Below are 18,964 nucleotides of genomic sequence, written 5' to 3' on the forward strand. Positions count from 1 at the left end.
TAACAGTTTGAATTAAAAAATAATAATAATAAAAAAAGTTAAACAATCTGCAAAGAACTCTAAAAGTTCAGACATTCAGCGAGATTCAGCAACATGCTGGAGCTTCCATGGTCTACAATCAGGCTACTTCCAGTGTGCAAATGACCCAAGCAGTTATGACGTTGAAAAAAATCATTGTTTGGCTATACTTACACATATGGTGATCTTTAACAAAGAAATTTTGAAGCAGCTGAATGTTTGGAATGTATACAGCAAACAATGTGGAAAATAATTAATTCAATAACTCAATTGCCCTCCTGTGCACGTATACTGAGACAAGGAAAGTGGCCAAGTTAAGCAACAGTAACCACACTGAGTAGCATCAAGGCTTATGGAATGATGAATCCTTTCCAGAGCCTAGACCTCAACATTAGTAAAGCAGTGTGGGATCATCTTGACAGAAACAGGACAAGAGGCAGCCGACATCCCAACAAGAGCTTTGAAAGAAGCCTGGAGAACTATTCCTGAAGACTACTGAAAGAAATTACGAAAAAGCTTGTCAAAGAGGCTTCAGACTCTGTTAAAGATTAAGCTGCTCTTAATAGATACTTCATGTTTCCCCCTTAAGTACTATATTTCTATTTATGATTAAAAATGTTTCAATAAATCACTGAACCTAATTCATGTTTTCCTGGAAATATATAAAGATGTGATGGGTGACTCGAGGCTTTTGCACAATACTGCATTCTGGACATGATTGCTAACACAATTCCCTATAACTGCTTTTACGAGGCGATGGTATAAAACTTGCCATAATATCTCTGTCCTGGGTGGCACATGTCTCAGTATCTTCTAGAGCCTTTAATATAGTCCCCTTTCAGTTATTCTGAAACTTGCATTTCGATTTTACCTCCTCACTGATGCTAGAGTTTATTTTTAGATAACTATTACTTTTGTACAAGAAGGCAGAGGATTGCATGCCATTTCCAGAACATCCCTCTCAGCTTCAACCTTCATTTCCTTCCAGCCTCTGTTTTAAAACTTCCTGTCTCTGTCTCCAAGGGCAACAGCACAAACAAAATAAGAAGCTGCTTCCTTATGATGAAAAAATCCCTAATAGCACAATATTCAGGGAAAAACCTAACACAGAGGGTACACTGTACTCATGTTCTTTGAAATGTCTTTGAACATGGACATTTTGAGGGTAGTTTTCATTGAAATTATCCCATAGCTTTTTGAGTGATAATATTAACAAAAACACAGAACCCAAACACCTAACCTCCTTGATGTGGGCAATATGGTAACTATATTATTTGATTCCAGCATTGTTGAGGCTTTTTTTTTTACTGTACACACATTGATTTGCCACAATAGGGGTCGTACAGGTAGAGGGATTAATGACTTATTTACCTTTTAAGTGAGGCACTAAGCCACTGCACTGAAGCAGCATGCACAGCAAAAATACTCCGAGGGTTGTGCTTAAACAACACAGTCAGTGTGCAACAGTTATGGTGACAAACCCCTTGTTGATGACACCACACAAGAAGAGAGGCCACTCCTTCCCTCTGTTCAGGATGGACAAAAAAATGTCTCAGAATGAGACAGAGGAGCCAAACCAGCGGAAGAAAACCTGACACTATATCTGAGGCGGGGCTGCACGGTGGTGTGGTGGTTAGCACCGTCATCTCACAGCAAGAGGGTTCCAGGTTCGATCCCTGCCTGGGGCCTGTCTGTGTGGAGTTTGCATGTTCTCCCCGTGTATGCGTGGGTGCTCTCCGGGTTCTCCGGCTTCCGTCCAAAAACATGCATGTTAGGTTAATTGGTGACTCTAAATTGTCCGTAGGAGTGAGTGTGAGCGTGCGTGGTTGTTTGTCTGGTTTGTCTCTATGTGGCCCTGTGATGGACTGGCGACCTGTCCAGGGTGTACCGCGCCTCTCGCCCAATGACCGCTGGGATAGGCTCCAGCCCACCCGCTACCCGACTGACGGATTGACGGTATAGGAAATGGATGGATGGATATATCTGAGGCACAGGCTCACCCATAAAGGACAGAAAAAAATCTGTCATCTGGATTCCTGCTAAGGTTGCAGATGGTGCATAGAATTATTGAAAGCTGCATCCAACAACTTCAAAATCATGCAATCCAAAAATCACAACCACTTAACACAGTAATTAGTCAGGTGCATTGATGTTTGAGAGTACATCAAACATCTTGTTCATATGGTACAAAACACCACATGCCCTCTAGGAGAGACTCTGCCATTCCTTTTTGTATACTTAAGGTTAGATAAGGTTAGAAATCAGGTGGGTAAAAAGACATATGGCCAGGTTTAAGTGTGACTGAACTATACCTCGTTAATAGAAAGTTTTTAAACATTTTGAAATGTACCATGTTGTGTTTAGACTCATACTATTTCACAATGATGAAGTAAAAAGGCGAAAATGTATCTTTTTTGGTTAGTTTATTCAAATTTAAAGATTTAAGCTTTCCAAATTGTAACTATTGAAATCATATATGTCATATAACTTACATTTTATAATCCCTTGGATACTAGAAAGATTCAGCCTCGGTCAACTAATGGCATATGGAATTCATTAGTCAAGATAGTGGGCACATACCAAGATGCCAATGTTGATGTTTTTTTTTTTATTTGCACTCATGCTCATGTACTTGAATGATAAGTTTGCAGTCTCTTTCAGTGGATCTATTCATTTGGTCAATCACTATTCAGGAAATTACAATCCTTGTGAAAGCACACACCCAAATGCACAGCATACACATGTTGTAGTGGTAGACAGTGTAACTGCACTGTAAAATGTAACAAATAGTCATACTCATGTCCATCAATAACGTTTGGCCATCACAATTAGGATACAATGTATTCCTAAATTCCTTTCCATTATGTAAGGCATGCTGTCAGAGGGTTAACACATTTCCACCGTTAGTTCTGACTCAATACCTAAAGAGACACGACAGCGCCGGGGCTGTTGCTTTGAGGCACCTCCTCGGTTGCTTCCAGTATATCTCCTGCACTTTCTTTTCCAAACATTACGATTTGTGCGTGTCAACTCAGTCCTCTTCAATCCCGGCCTGCCAAGCCCGAACAGGCCAAATATTCCGGCTGTGCCTGGTTCCCGTTGCCATGGCGATGACGTCATACTGCAGCACAGACAGGAACGGCGCAGCCGCGGACAGAGGGAAGGGCGAGACAGAGCTTACAACGCAGCCAGCCACAGCTCCTCCGCCATTCAGTCAGACTGTCGACAGAACCGGGTGGGCCAAGACTGAACAACTGCTAAAAACCAGAGCTCGTCTTCAGCTTCCTCCGTTTCTCCAGCAGCAGCAGACACCCCACACAGCAGCGACAACATGCGTGAGATTGTGCACCTGCAGGCCGGGCAGTGCGGGAACCAGATTGGAGCAAAGGTAAGGAAACAGACGGGCCGCTGCGGGCGTTTTATCTACCTGTAAGCAGCAGCCGGTTTTATGTTGCTAAATTCAAGTTTAGTAACATGCCGACACGCCGGCTGGTAGGATATCACGTCGTTCACAGGAAATTCTATTTAGGTCAACGCAGTGGATTGCAAATTGTTAAGGCCGTGGCGGAGGCAGCGTACAACAGCATCCTTAAGGATGGGCGGTGGCAAGCCGAGACATCCCGGCTGTTGTTGATGTCCTTTAAATGAGCAAATACTCCCAAACGGAGCCACAAATCGAGTGGAGCTGAGCGTGGGTGAGAAGGTGCTTGTTGGTTCAGGATTAGATGGATTTTTTTTTTTTAGATTTAAAAAAAAAAAAAAAAAAAAAAAAAAAAAAAAAAGGGCGGTGGTGGTTGGGGGTTAATATTAATGAATGGACTGACGACACCCCTCGTGTGGCTGCGACACCGAATATACTGGAACGTGCAGGCATGCAAATTTTCAATATAAATGTGATAATCTAATTCATAATGAATGCGAAAAACTTTCATGTCTTATCTTGGTATAAATCAGAGAGGGTGTAGCATTAGCTCTATAGATTCACCAGCTTGTAAATGCATTACATTAAACATGCTTGAGGCATGTTAAATTCATACTTTTTAGTCATGGAGGATTTTATTAACTGCATTGATTCCTTGTTTTTTAATTGCTCCTGTAGTTCTGGGAGGTGATCAGTGACGAACACGGTATTGACCCAACAGGATCCTACCATGGTGACAGCGATCTGCAGCTGGACAGGATCAACGTCTACTACAATGAAGCTTCGGGTCAGGAGTTTGAAAACACAGCTCGATATGAGTGTAAATTTGGCATTCCAGCTATCTATTTTCTTATCTAAGCATACATTTTGACGCATGCGTTTGTGTTGTAGGTGGAAAATATGTGCCGAGGGCCATCTTAGTGGATCTGGAGCCAGGCACTATGGACTCCGTCCGCTCAGGCCCCTTCGGACAGATATTCAGACCAGACAACTTTGTCTTTGGTATAGAATCACAGACACACACACACACACATATGGTTAGTTATATAGGAAAATAGAAATTCATGTTTATCATTGTGCTGCATTCCGTTCCTCATTCTTACAGGCCAGAGTGGAGCAGGTAACAACTGGGCAAAGGGTCACTACACAGAGGGAGCAGAGCTGGTGGACTCAGTGCTGGATGTGGTGAGGAAGGAGGCTGAGAGCTGTGACTGCCTTCAGGGTTTCCAGCTCACACACTCTCTGGGCGGTGGCACTGGCTCCGGTATGGGAACTCTGCTCATCAGCAAGATCCGGGAGGAGTACCCCGATCGTATCATGAACACCTTCAGTGTGGTGCCCTCTCCTAAGGTACAGTAGTCATGTCACATTTCTTCTTCTCGTTTTTTTTATTTTTTTATTTATGGCTTTTATAATTCTCTGAACTCCATATGTTCCGTTTCAAGGTGTCAGACACAGTGGTGGAGCCCTACAACGCCACCCTGTCTGTCCACCAGCTGGTTGAGAACACAGATGAAACTTACTGTATTGACAACGAGGCTCTGTATGACATCTGCTTCCGCACCCTCAAACTCACCACACCCACTTATGGCGACCTCAACCACCTTGTCTCTGCCACCATGAGCGGTGTGACAACTTGTCTGCGCTTCCCTGGTCAGCTCAATGCTGACCTCCGCAAACTGGCTGTAAACATGGTCCCCTTCCCTCGTCTGCACTTCTTCATGCCTGGCTTTGCGCCGCTCACCAGCAGGGGCAGCCAGCAGTACAGAGCGCTCTCAGTGCCCGAACTTACACAGCAGATGTTCGATGCCAAGAACATGATGGCAGCCTGCGACCCACGCCACGGCCGCTACCTGACCGTGGCTGCGGTGTTCCGCGGCCGCATGTCCATGAAGGAGGTGGATGAGCAGATGCTGAACGTCCAGAACAAAAACAGCAGCTATTTCGTGGAGTGGATCCCCAACAATGTCAAGACAGCTGTGTGCGACATCCCGCCACGTGGGCTCAAGATGGCCGCCACCTTCATCGGTAACAGCACAGCTATTCAGGAGCTATTCAAACGCATCTCTGAGCAGTTCACTGCTATGTTCCGCCGCAAGGCCTTCCTCCACTGGTACACCGGTGAGGGTATGGATGAGATGGAGTTCACTGAAGCGGAGAGCAACATGAACGACTTGGTGTCCGAATACCAGCAGTACCAGGACGCCACAGCTGAGGAGGGAGAGTTTGAGGAGGAGGGCGAGGAGGAGGTGGCCTGAGGCTAAAATCACTCATTTCTCATCTGCACTCATCCAAAACTCATCTAAGTATCCATCCACTTATTCCAACCCTACTCTGCTCTTCCACTGTGATGTTTATTGTTGATTTTATTTTTTGTTGTGGTTGTTGTTGCAGTGCTGCCCTTTCCCAGTTCTTTTATTCCTGTCTTCCTCTTTCTTCTGTCTCTGCCTCCTCTCCTGTTTCTTGTCTTAATAGACCAGAGTAGGGCCCACACACTAAACACCGAACTGACCCATCTATCTCAGAGCTCATGTAGAGGTAGCTAACACAAGTGTGCTTGTGATCAATATCTTTCTGTTAATTCTCATTCTCAACATTTCCATACCTGGGCCAATTTGATCATTTGTCTGATTTGGCGTTGATTGAAATAAAGTAGTTGGAAAAAAAATCTGTGTGGGGTGTTTTTTTTTTTTTGTTTTTTTTACTCATGAGCGGTTTTACCTTTTAAAAACTATGGACAAACTTTGTCTGAAATGAACTAAACGTGGATGTGCTCTCATCTTTAAACCTGGATTTGTACAAAACAAATCAAAATGGAGACCTGCACAATGCAGTTTAGCCTCAACACCACAAGGAGGCAGTATGGGGACTGTAAGCTTGGTGTATCTCTGAGAAGACCGGATACATCGCTGGCTTATTCCCACTATGAGACATTTAACAGCAAGTACTCTGTTGTGACATGTGCCAGAAATCTAACGTCTGTTTATTTGAGTAATAACCAGACTCGTAATACTAGCCAGCTTTGCTTGTAGGCAGTTTAAAGGATATTCAAACAAAAGCATGCATAAATCAAGTTGTATCAGATTCAATGGTAGCTCCTCTGATCTTAGTACTTTATAAAGAGGTTAATTGGGTGTGAACACTGCACTATATTCTCCAGCTGCTGATGAGATTGTAATGTAGGGATTCACCAAGTGAAAAATGTATAAAGAAGAGGCGAAAAGAGAGTATTAAAAGCTAGAGTTCCTTAAGGTCACTGAGTAGAAGTGTGGTTTATTAAACCTATTACTACAGCTACTCATACAAATGCAGAAATTAGATTTTTATTCATTGAGTTTATTCTCTCCTGATGGCAGAAAACAAAAGCAGTGCAAGAAAGGGAAAACAAAAAAAATGACACACGCTCATAGACGTCATTTACTCACTGACATACATATTGACATCGATCAGGAAGTGTTTTGCCACTCCAGCGCTGACTTTGCAGACTGCTGCTACTGCTGTCGTCTGCCTTCGTTCATAACACTGCTTCATCAGAGGTATGGCTGTCATCCGAAAGACCTGCTGAAGACCTCTCGTCTCCTCGATAAACACATGGAAACAGTCACATTCAGACAGGATGGGCTCCAGACTAAAGTAAGATAATGATTTAATTTCATTTTGTCGCCCTCCATCATGACCGCTCTGCCTGTCAGTCAGTTCTTGCGGTTTTTATTACTTCCTCTCACAGTTGCACAGGAAGTTTCTTGCAGTAACTTTGCTGTCCTGTATGTGTTGCCATGCACATTAAAGTGGACCTGTTTTTGTTTAAAGCAGATCAAAGATGCTGTTTAACAAATTACCAGCTTTTATGTAAGGCATATCCATCTATAGAATTATTGACCACCTGCTTCTGGTAGATCACACAGCACTTTTTCGTCTTTGTTCTCCAACTGTGAGTTAACATTTGTTCAAATGAGTGTACAATCGATAACAGCAGAGTGGAAGTAACTGAAGTGATTTTCAGCAGACTTTTCAGCAAACTGAAATCCTCTTGCTGTCACAATACACATTTCGTAAAGAGAAGAAAAGTAACTCTGAAGCGAGTTCATTTTAGCTCTCTTCCTGTGTTTAGAGAAGAGACTTGTCGTTTTAAATTTGATTACTGTCACGGTTTGTTTTTAAGATTAAGTTATCATATGCACCGCACAAAGAACTCCAAAATGTAATTCAACCAGCGAGTTTTCTTGAGCCCAACCTGTAGGTAAAGCCAAATAATAAACTCTAAATATCTGTTTAGAGTACTGTTTTCTGGTTCTTCATCACCAGAAATATGTTGTGCAGTTTTCAATAGTAGCTCACATGTTTTTAATTAACCTAATAATACTATTCCAGGGCTTTTTAGAATATGATCAGTAATATCTGTTGCATAGATTTGCTCGATCGTCTCTTTATTAATGTAGGTGACACATTAATGGGTAAGACATTCTAAGAATAATCTTATGTCTTCACTGTGGATCTCTCTCCTGTCAGACAAAACCCCGAGCGAACCTTCAACTGGTTCTTCGAAGCAACATGCCCTGTGGCCAGAGACAAAGGTGAGGCCTCTCTACTATTTAAAAGTAGCACACTGAAACCAAACAGGATTTGGAAAGTCTTCTTAGCGTAGCTTGACCTTCACTATGAGCATTAGAAGTTTATCATCTCCAACAGAGGAATTTAGATTTATAGAGAATTTTGTTACTGTAGTGTTTTCCTGTGCCTCTGTCCACCTTCTTCGTGTCTTATTTCTACATAACACCATAAACTGTGTATTGCATAAACTGTATTAGTCTATGCATCATACATTTCACTGACTGAACCACAATCTGTAATTTGCCTCAAACATTTAAATTAATCATTTATGTTACACAAAATAGTAAAATGTCAGACTTTGTGTTTCTGTTGTGCTGAGAATTGCTCATACTTCCTGTCATGTGATCATCAAAAACCACACAGCTTCTCTGGTGGCACATGAACCCAGTGGGAGCATGTTATGGTAAAAAAGATAATTTAATAGTCAGTATAAATAACTTTAAACATTATGTTCCATTATTTCCTTGTTTAATTAATTCTGTTCTACCTCAAATGACTTGTTTTGTTATAATTTGTTATGATTTGTTAATATATATATATATATATATATATACATATATACATAATAAGGCTTTAGAACTGGTGTTAAAACATTCTTTTATTTCAATTTTGCAGATCCTGGAGTGATGTTTCAGTTTCCGGAGGACTTTAGTGATGAGGTAGCCACCCCAGCTCTTTGAAACATTACAGTAAAACATTTGTGAATGTTGTAAAATGATTTTGGTAGCTTGTTTTTAGAGATCATGATCAGCTGACTGTCCACCTAGTGCCATCAGAACATCAGAGATTTCATTTGCTTGCAGCCCTACTTTTGGTTTTAAACCGACAGGCAGCATTAGCATAATAACGTTACGTTAAACTAAAATGGTGAGCGGCTGAAGATAGTGTACCTGACCTGAAACAAACCCTATTTCCCAGAAAGTTTGGAAACTTTCTAAAATGCAATAAAATCTTAAATCTGTAATAATTTAATTTGTTTGAGCTTTAAATTAGCAAACACAAGTCTTTTTTTTCTTCTAGCTTCATTCTATTTAGAAAATATAAACAATTCAAGAATTTGATGCCAGCACCGGCAAAAGATGGAAGAGTGACATAGTCAACCTTTTGTTACATTAGCTTTCTTTTAATGAAACTTGTCAATTGTTTGAGAACTGAGGACATTCATTGTTGGTGTTTTACAAGAGGAATCTGTGTCTATTGTTACTAGACACAAGATTTCAGTTGCTTCACAGTCCATGGTTGTTGATTCTCCTCCTCATGATGCATCATACATTTTTAATAGGATCTAGATTGCAGACAAGCCAGCAAACTGCACACACTCTGCTTCTATGGCGCCCCGCTGTTGTAAGTCTTGCAGAACGAGGTCTGGCTTTGTCCTGCAGAAATAACCACTTACATCAGTAACAACTGTATGTTACTCTAAAATTCCAATACGTGCCTCTGTGTCCCTAATGCATATGCAAGTTATTCACACCAGGGACACTGGTGCCAACCCATTCCATCACAGACAGTGGCTTTTGGATCTTTCGCTGATAACAGCCTCGATGGTCTTTTTCATCTTTGGAACTTAGAAGCAGATGTCAGTTGTTTCCTAAACTCCGGTGAAACATGGACTCATCTGACCACAGACCATATGTTCACTCGTTTTGTTAATTTGAGACGAGGTCGTGTCCCAAGAACTCGGTGGTATTTCTATGGAGTTGATACATAGCTTCCTCCTTTGTAATACAGTTTCAGGTTACATTTCCAGATGCCGTGTTGGACAGTGCTGAGTGAAAATGTTTTATCAAGGTGGCATGATGGTTTCTCATGGAGTGCTGCCTGAGGTCAAACACATCCAACAGTGGTTTCTGTTCTTGGCCTTTATGCACAGAGATTTCCTCAAACGGAATCATTTCACAATAAAATGTTCTGCAGATATTTAAAGATCTAACTTCTCTTCAATCTTGGATTGAAAAATATATTTTTTTAGGAACTTTAGGAACACAAAGTGGTGAGCAAAGACTGAGCTTCAGTGGATGCTCTTTTTGTACATAATACTGACACCCTCAACTGTCTCTTACTAATCTGTTGTTATAGAATCTTCCAGAACGCCGTCAGTCATCTTTTTGGCTCTTTTAGGCTCTCTCCCAACTTTTTTGAGTGTGTTGTTGCCATCAAACTAAATAATTCAAACTGTTTTTATTTTCTAGATACAATGAAGTTGGTAAATGAAGACATTGCCAATAATGTCGTTGGAGTGTCTGTAACATAAAGGTTCGGACAAATTAACAAATTACAGATTTTCACAGCATTTTAGAAACTTTCCAAACGTTTCTGGAAATGAGGTTTCAGTCACAAAACTCTGCAAGGGCTAAGTCTCACAAAGTCATTAGCGTGGCTCTTTGTCTTATTAATGTTTTTGCAAGCACTGTTATATCCCATTTTTCAGGAGTCCCGTCAAACATTACCAAGGTTCTGCTTCCCGTATGACATACAAAGGTGAGTAGGACCTTGTAAATTGTAGCTGTCTAACTCCAGTTCTCATTATATCCTTTGCCGGTTTGTTTTTCATATGCCCCCTTTTCACTGTACTTATCTGTTGAGACTGAGGGATGGAGTTGCCGTGCAGCACTTTACTTTTGTTCTGACTGACCTTGAGGGATGCCAACGCTTCGGCTTTTGTCGTCTCAACAACAGCACAAACACCAGCCTTTGCATTCTCAGGTACAGTTGTGTGCGAATATTTCTGCCACTTTTTATTTTCACCACCTTTCATAATGATTCCATCTTAAAACATCTTAATTGCAGTTATCTTCCTTGGTTTGAAGTGTTTTACAAGCTTCTCAACAACTTGGCCGATTACCTCTCAAAAGGACAGGTGAGATGCTATTATGAAATTGTCATTGTCTTTAATTCACACTCACATGTGTGAACATCACAACATGAACACAACATCTCTTTTACAGGCCAATGAGATGAAAGCGCTCCTTGCTGCGCTCTACAAACAGCCCATACCACTGGCAGCTGGATCGGTCACTCTGCAGATGGTAAATGTTAAAAAAACGAATGAAACCAGGCGTTACACTTGACTTTGTATCTGTTCTGTCAGTGGTTTGCGTGTTGTGTTTTTTTCTGAGGGAGAACAGTTCTTGGTCAGCACAGAGGTGTCCCATCCTGTTGGACACCCAGAGGGACAACAGGGGGTGAGTCCCACGGGAGTTCATGTGGTCTGGAATTGCAGCCGAACAGATACAGACTAACTCCTGCTGGAAAACCTTGGCTGTCTGTGCTTGTTGGCTAAAGCTGATATGTGTGGACTAAAACCTTGTCACTCACCCCTCTACTACAATGAATGTTTACGCCAAACCTAATACAATTTGCACTAGCTGACAATACGGATTTTGAAACAACTTAATTTGTGTGTTCACAACTTATGAATGATGCTTGACATTTAGTGACAAAACAGAAAAGGTTATGTCAGATGAAAGATGGCTCCATGTGACTCAAAGCTACATCTGGTTATAACTACATCTTTTTTTGTATTTGAGGAGTTTCATTCCAAAATAAAAGAAAACTATGACAATCTAATACAGTATTGCAATGTTTAAGTACATTATAAATGTACGGATTATGCAGTAGCTCACTTGTTTACCAAGTTGATGATTTTTAGTCATTGTTTTACCAGTAGAAATAGAGTGTGGGCAAATTGCAGGAGGACATTGCTAATGAGAAATAAGAAACATCTCAAACATGAAAGCATATTTTTTTTTGCTTTTTGAGAAGTTAGCTCACACAGCAGTTTGCATCTGATAGCAGAACTATTCAAAGGACAGAACATTTTGGAATGAAATCCTACACGTTGACCCTGCAACCTTCCAAGACTTCCTCTATGAAGATACTAATACATCCATACTGCTGAAAACAAAAAGACCAAACTCTAATATTTTATTTAATTTGTGTGGACAGGTTCCATATTTCATTGCTCCGGATCCCAGATGTCTCCCTTCCATTCCTGAAAATGTGAGTATGTTAGATTACACTAAACTCTTCATATATATTTTGAATTTCCCCCACTGGGGGATGAATGAAGTATTTTTCTATTCTATTCTCTATATATACCATATTTAACAAAGCCGATGAGTTATTTCTGGGCAACACTTGGCCCTCTCAAACTGAGTCATCATGTGTCTGTGGGTTTGCCAGAGGAACTTGACTGAGCTGATTGTAGCAGTAGATGTTGGAAACCTTCTTCAGCTCTATGCCAGCATGCTGTTCGAGAGACGCATCCTAATCTTTTCAAGTAAACTGAGCACTGTAAGACATTTTTTTCTTATTTTTTCATCATAATATCCACATCGGGGTGTGAACACATGCTCATTGTTTGGACTCCTACCTCAACCAAAGGTTATATTTAACATGTACTTAACACATTCTCCCACCAATCAATTCACCTAACCCAAGTCCAGACTGCAACTGCTTCATCATCTGCTGGATGCAACTCAAGTATCCTTGATTGAGTTAATCACATTTGACCACATTAGCTTGTTTGTGCTGTTGTGTGTTGAAAGCATTCTCCATTTTGTCTGTGTAGCTGACATCTTGCGTACATGCACTCAGTGCTGTGTTGTACCCAATGTACTGGCAACATATCTTCATACCCGTCCTGCCACCACACTTATTGGATTATTGCTGGTGAGACACCATTCTATCTATCTGTCTATCTGTCTGTCCGACCGACCCGACCCGACCCAACCCGACCAACTAACCCTGCACTGACAATGATTCATGTTTTTTCCTGTGCTTGCAGTGCACCCATGCCTTATCTAATTGGGGTCCACACCAGTCTATCTGAGGTAAACCAGTAATTTAGACCCTCAGGTACCAAAAACTACAACAATCTACTGGTTTTGCCCTTGTACACTGACCCCTGATCAAACTGTTCTTGTGTTTACCTGCTAGAGGGTGAGGAGTCGTGGGTTGGAGGAGGTTGTAATTCTAAATGTGGATACGAACACTCTGGAAACCACCTTTGACGACCTTAAGCGGATACCTTCAGATGTGGTAAAAATACTCTGTGTGGATCTTCGTTATCATATATATATGTGTGTGTGTGTATGTATATATATCATATATGTCTATATAATTCATAAGCCTTTCATGATGTTGTCTTACTCATCATTACTCATCAGTAGCAGTTCCTCTGGATTTTTATAACAGAGCAAAATGTAAATCTGTGTCCAGATGTCTGGGCTGAAGGTGTGCTTGAAGCGCCAGGCGGTGTCACCTGGCTGTGGTGTCTCTCGGGCCTTCCTGAAAGCTCAAGCTCTGCTGTTTGGAGGCTACAGAGATGCACTGCAGAGCCACAAGGTCTGCCACTCACAGAAACACTGTGACTACATACACTGTGCCTGTTGCTCATTCTATATTCAACTCTCTCTGCAGGAAGGTGAAATATATTTCTGCGAAGAGCTGTTTTTAGATCACAAGTCTCCCACTATGAAGAAGTTCTTGGAAAGTGCAATTCATTTGCAGTTCTTCAAACAGGTACACACTGACCTCTGCTGGACACATCCTGTAACTTAACAATGGGGAAGTGCTTGCTTGAGCTTAAAAATGAAAACTGAAGTAAAATGTTGCTGCTGGTAGCTCATCCATGATTAAACAAAAGAGAGGATCCTGCAGATGAAGATTATTTATGCTTAAAGTTCTTATATGAGCATAATCACATACTTTTCTGTTGTTTAATCAAGTTAGAGGTCAGTAAGACCCTGATCAAATCATTTAAAAAATAACTTCTTTTTTTTTCCTATTTGTTGAAGTTCATTGATAGCCGACTGGATATTTTGAATAAAGGGAAGGAACCAGATGACCTCTTTGAGGAAGAGATCACGTGTGAACCAACAGCAGGTTTGCATCTCTTTCTATGTGTGTGTGTGTGTGCGCATGTGTTTACTGCTGACTGTCCTCTTTTTTTTCATCTGTCTTTATAGGAAGAGGCAAATCTTACCAACAGTTGGTTGGTAATTTAAAGGTAGGTTTACTGGTGACACTGATTCAATTTCTTCCCATCTTCCTGAAAGGTCCAACACAAATGCATTTGTACTTTTGACAGAAAGGGGGCGGAGCTCTTATCCTCAACATGAAGACCAAAGCAAACATGAAGGTGTGCACACATTGAGGTGGTGTTGCTGGGACGAGGGGGGTTCTGTGTTGCACAGGTGGATTATATTACTGACATGCTTTTGTGTCTCCAAAGGCCAAAGTACTGAACAAATCAGGTTTCAAAAACTTTCTGATCAACAAGGTAGGCTCATTTTGGTGTGGATATATATTTCCATAGATACAAATTCTACAGTGGTTTTAACTCTATGATTCGTACGGTACGTAGGCCCATAATGCAGAGCACGCCCTTCAGAGAGGAGGATCGGTAACATATCGAAGAGTCAAGTCTGACTGTTTGCAGAATCGCCTGCCAATCACACAGCACTTTGGGATGGTGAGATCCTCCAGTTGCATTCATGAAACTCATTCACTTTAAAGGTCTTATTAAACAATCAAAACATGTACTAATGATATATTCTTACTAATACTAATCACTTTTATTACTTGACTTCTTTAGCTTGATTGTTTAACACTTAAACATATTTTTTAAACATTATTGGCATCGTTTGTGTTCATGCTGTGCTGCTATCCCTTTCTTTTGTTACCCTGTTTCCTCGTGTAAGTCGCGACCCCGTCGGCCTGTTAAGAAACTCGGGGACAAAGAAAACACAAAGGACTCTGATGATGCATGGGATAGGTGAGCAGTAATGGAAAGTTACTTGGTACATTTACTTTAGTACATCTTTAAACAATCTTACTTTGCATGAGTTTGTTTTTCTCTCCTTAAACTTTTTAACATCACAACAATTTCAATTTGCAAACAAAACAAATGGATTCAGACCCCTTCACACACTTTTCAAGTTGAAGATGTATTCTTAGATTTGCTATTTTGAGTTTGTGCACTGAAAATCGTCATATGACAAAGGGAATATATGATTTAAGAAAGTTAAATAAAAAAAAAGAAACAAAAATCATCAAAAGCTTTGGCACTCCAGCTATAGTAACGTTCACCCTTTGGTCTTTGATTATCATTAACATGTGTCTATAACTTGATCAGAATATATTTGTTGCACATTTTATTGATGATACATGATTTAGAGAGGCATACACACATGTGTAGAAGAAGTGTCACGCTGACAGAGTTCCAGAAGTTACTCCTGAGTACTTTCCAATGACGAGAGAACCTTCCAGAAAGGGTACGATCTCTGCAGCGCTACATCAATCAGCCTTCTATTGTAGAACAGCTCAAAGAAAGACACTCTCAGAACAGATATTGATTAATTCCAACCAACCAAAGAAGGGCCTGCAGGAGACATAACAAGCTAAATACAGAGGTCCTTGATGGAAACTTGAAAACACTGGAGCAATGCTTCACTTTTTAACAGGGCAATGATCCAAAGCATACAACCAAGAGAACACTGGATGAGTGTTCCAGCCAAAGCCCAAAATTAAACATCATTAAAACTAAAATTAATATGAACTCCTGAAGGTACCTTTAGACTAACTCAAAGAGTACACGAAAAAAGCAAAATTACACCAAATTTATGAAGAGATTACAAATGAGAGTTGGGTTTGTAAAGCAAACAAAAAAGAAAATATCAAGCATAAAATTGTAAAAAAAAATTGCAAATAGCTTCCATACTATCCCATTAACTTATAACTAAGAGATAACAAGTCATATAAATCAAGTAATGTAGCAATAGATTCTTCTTGCGTTTGTTTTATTAGTACATGTAGTCAGTTATACTAATACGCATTTAAGCAGGAGAACTCAAATGAAAGGTTGACTTAAATTTATTGGTGTACAATAATTTGAAAAGGCTGTTGTACAAAGAACTGAAATAAAGTTTGGTGGTTAGACTCCGATGCTGCATGAAGGCAGAATGTGACATCAGGGATGATAGGAAAGGCCATGGAGATTGCCCGTTAGTGCTGGACTTCTGATGAGGCTCCATCTCGGGCAAGAGGAGGAAGAGTTTGGGAGACGGTGGAATGCGCAACACACGTTTAGAAGGAGAATGACAGCAGAAGTGAGATTTTAAAAAGGATTGAAAAGAGGCTGATTGGCCTGTGAAAAAGGAAGCGGGACGACCTTTGGACCAAAGCAATGATATCATATTCAGCGTGGAAGGTTTGACAGCATGGGAAAGAAAGGAATGGCAGGGAAGCAATAGAAAAGCCAAGAAATGGATCAGATCTCTGTTACTGCCAAAGCTTCATTTTATTCAAGTTCATTTTAAGTTAAGAACTTTTGCTTAGTTTTTGTTTCTTCAATTTATCTATCGAATCTGATTAATTGTTCCAATACTGTAAGCTGGATGCATATGAATACCGAAAAAGGAAAATAATGTATGATTTAGCATGACTTCTCTTGTTCATCTCACTGTGTGTTAATTGTTTGGTAACAGAGCTGGATCTGGGCATGTGGCTGAGCCTGACCCTGAGCTCCGGAAGGATGAAGAAGAGGAGGAGGATTCCCCACTTTGTGACCCAGAGGAAATGGATCTTCTTGGGGAGATCTTTGACACACTCAGCTCTCGTAGCTCCCATGAACGAGGCCTACTGTACGGCACTCGCAGCCTGGATCTTTTTGGACCAGACAGCCATGACTATATCACAAAGGTAAAACATGGATGAACTGCAATAATAATAAAAAAAACAAACGTACAAAGTGCATGTAAACTTAAGCAGAACATGTTTTTCAGCATGGTCCAACCAACCCCAGCCAAGAGAGCCTATCTCTGTCCATCAGTGGAAGTGGCAGCCTACACAGTTGGAATCTGGAAACCACAGAGGAGTTGTCAGACCTGACGGAAGACTCTGACTGGCTGTGTCTGGACACCAGCCTGGCAGGGGAAGAGCAGACACACAGTCTGCATGTAGCGTGTGAAATGGGGGAGCAAAAACTGGGACAATGGGAAGACAGAGAGAAACAGAATGAAACAAATGTAGCAATAAATGGAGAGCAGGAAGAAGAAGAAATGGGTGACAGATGCAACTTTAAGGAAGTAAAGTTGGAAGAGGAAAGAAAGAAAGAACATCAGGAAAAGAGTGTGAGTTTAGGGGAGGACCCTCTGAATGACATGGCTGAAGGGAGAGAAGATGAAGGGTTGAAAGAGAAAACAAATCATGAACTGAGCCAGGATGAAGAGGTGGCTGCAGGACAAGAGATACAAACAACAAAGGAAATGCAAGAAAGTGTGACCAGAGAAGAGGTAATAGAGACCCAAGAGGAGAAAAGTAAAGAAGTTAAAGAATATTTAAACATATGTAAAAAACTAGATCCCTGTCACTCCAACTCTGTGCTGGAGAAACGAGATCAAGGGGAAATTACAGTAATTCCTGAGCCTGAGAGCCGTGCTTCTGACCCTAAACCTCAAGCAGGTCAGGAGAAAGAGGGTGAAATAGCAGCAAAGAAAGATGAGCAACACGTAAAACAGATCTCCTCTCCTCCTAGAGTGCTATCTGCTGTAGTACGCTTCCAGTCTCAGCCATCCATCCAAGGCTTCCAGGTGAAAAGTGCAACCAAGGCTTTGGCTGAGCCTGTATTTCAAAGCAGGGAGAACACACAAACTCACTCACCACGTGACTCAGAAACACACAAAAGCCCAGAGGCACCTGACGAGAAAGACGGCCCTCCTGTCAAAGTGTCTGAACTGAAGAAGAGATTTGAAGCTTAAAGGTTGGTTACGTTCCAGCTTCTGTTATCGTGAACAAATTGTGGACACTGGATAATCATTTCGCAATTTCCCATGCCCAGTCCAAGCCTCGATTCCATTTGTTGCTATCAAGGGTGTAAATATTAAAAACTGGTCACAGTTAGTTTCACTTGCAAAGAGCTTCATTATTTCCAAACTTAAGTGATCACTATAGATTTAGACAAATATTACATAGAAAGAGGTCAATGGTGCATCTGTTATTTAATTTGTTTTCTGAATTTTGATTACTAGATGAACTACAATTAGAGTCAGGAGGCAGTATGGCTGAAATAACTACACACAAAATAACAAATCTGGGCCAGTAAGGACTTTTTTTTTTCCTTTTTCTATTAAGTAGCTACTCAACAGGCCATTTGTCATTCATCAAATATATTGTTGACAGGTATAAATATGTGTGTGATACACTGTCCCTCAATTACTTCTCCACAAAACTGACACATTCTTAAGGATAGTCCTTACATTTCTTGCAAACTGTTGTCACAGAAGCTGAATAAATAACTTCAATAAACTTTACATTTTGCAAAGAGACTTTCCCCTGCCTCAACTTTAACACTCCAAGGAAAGCGAGCAGCAGTGCTTTGTGTGCACATTGTTTTAATCGCAGCACACCTTGTGTACCATATATACATGTTTATGTATGAAACAGAGCTTCTTACAATTTGATAATAAAAAAAGTGCATCAGTGTTTTTAGTTAACTTCCTTCGTAGTTGAAAAGAGTAAAATACATTTCATACACAAGTATACAAAACACAGAAAAAAATATACATATATACACACACGTCAACTTTTGTACAAATACATACATTTAAGCTCATGTTCCTTGTGACAGAAAAAAAGGGAGTGTCTTGTTTAGATAAGATATCAGTGAGCAAAGCTTCCACTCTCACATGATGTTTCCTCTTTCTCACATTGAAACAAGTGACTGAATTAATCCAGTTGTCCATCAGCCTTTTTGTTCTCACTGGATAAGCACAAAGTACCGGTAACAGCACAAACCATGTTTACAGAGTGAGAATTTCTGGTGCAGAAAACAAACGTGCGATCCCAGTGAACAGCAGCAGGGGGACCTGAGATGACTAGTTTCACCAACACACAGCTTCACACATCACC

The 18,964-nt window shown here is 40.7% G+C and overlaps 2 protein-coding genes across 3 annotated transcripts; both read left to right on the plus strand.

Annotated features, from left to right (window-relative positions):
• Positions 1-3,162: 3,162 nt before the first annotated feature.
• LOC140305540 (tubulin beta-4B chain-like) lies at positions 3,163-6,109 on the plus strand. The gene is made up of 5 exons (XM_072384451.1): positions 3,163-3,406; positions 4,118-4,226; positions 4,331-4,441; positions 4,545-4,789; positions 4,885-6,109. Exons 1-5 carry the CDS (start codon positions 3,350-3,352, stop codon positions 5,695-5,697), a joined length of 1,335 nt encoding a protein of 444 aa, XP_072240552.1. The 5' UTR covers positions 3,163-3,349; the 3' UTR covers positions 5,698-6,109.
• A 796-nt stretch (positions 6,110-6,905) lies between these two features.
• On the plus strand, positions 6,906-18,379 carry dennd1c (DENN domain containing 1C). 2 transcript variants are annotated; one of them, XM_072384452.1, is made up of 23 exons: positions 6,906-7,072; positions 7,949-8,013; positions 8,666-8,709; positions 10,482-10,531; positions 10,637-10,756; positions 10,841-10,910; positions 10,999-11,079; positions 11,170-11,235; positions 11,999-12,052; positions 12,236-12,346; positions 12,624-12,724; positions 12,840-12,885; positions 12,992-13,093; positions 13,274-13,399; positions 13,475-13,576; positions 13,852-13,939; positions 14,023-14,063; positions 14,145-14,195; positions 14,289-14,336; positions 14,421-14,528; positions 14,758-14,831; positions 16,543-16,756; positions 16,840-18,379. In XM_072384452.1, exons 1-23 carry the CDS (start codon positions 7,056-7,058, stop codon positions 17,812-17,814), a joined length of 2,754 nt encoding a protein of 917 aa, XP_072240553.1. In that variant the 5' UTR covers positions 6,906-7,055; the 3' UTR covers positions 17,815-18,379. The 2 variants fall into 2 exon arrangements, with proteins under 2 accessions (XP_072240553.1, XP_072240554.1); XM_072384453.1 differs by lacking the exon at positions 11,170-11,235.
• Positions 18,380-18,964: the final 585 nt, after the last annotated feature.

The sequence above is a fragment of the Leuresthes tenuis genome, unplaced genomic scaffold, assembly GCF_036924035.1.
Source record: "Leuresthes tenuis unplaced genomic scaffold, fLeuTen1.0.hap1 SCAF_4, whole genome shotgun sequence".
NCBI classification, from domain to species: Eukaryota; Metazoa; Chordata; class Actinopteri; order Atheriniformes; family Atherinopsidae; genus Leuresthes; species Leuresthes tenuis.

What these genes read in the sequence shown, in the direction of transcription:
- LOC140305540 (XM_072384451.1), top strand. Translation starts at nt 3,350, where the DNA reads ATGCGTGAGATTGTGCACCTGCAGGCCGGGCAGTGCGGGAACCAGATT. An exon ending in GGAACCAGATTGGAGCAAAG is followed by an intron (nt 3,407 to 4,117) that starts GTAAGGAAACAG and finishes TTGCTCCTGTAG; the next exon opens with TTCTGGGAGGTGATCAGTGA. An exon ending in ACCAGACAACTTTGTCTTTG is followed by an intron (nt 4,442 to 4,544) that starts GTATAGAATCAC and finishes TCATTCTTACAG; the next exon opens with GCCAGAGTGGAGCAGGTAAC.
- dennd1c (XM_072384452.1), top strand. An exon ending in GATCGGTCACTCTGCAGATG is followed by an intron (nt 11,080 to 11,169) that starts GTAAATGTTAAA and finishes TTTTTTTCTGAG; the next exon opens with GGAGAACAGTTCTTGGTCAG. An exon ending in TTTCAAGTAAACTGAGCACT is followed by an intron (nt 12,347 to 12,623) that starts GTAAGACATTTT and finishes TTGTCTGTGTAG; the next exon opens with CTGACATCTTGCGTACATGC.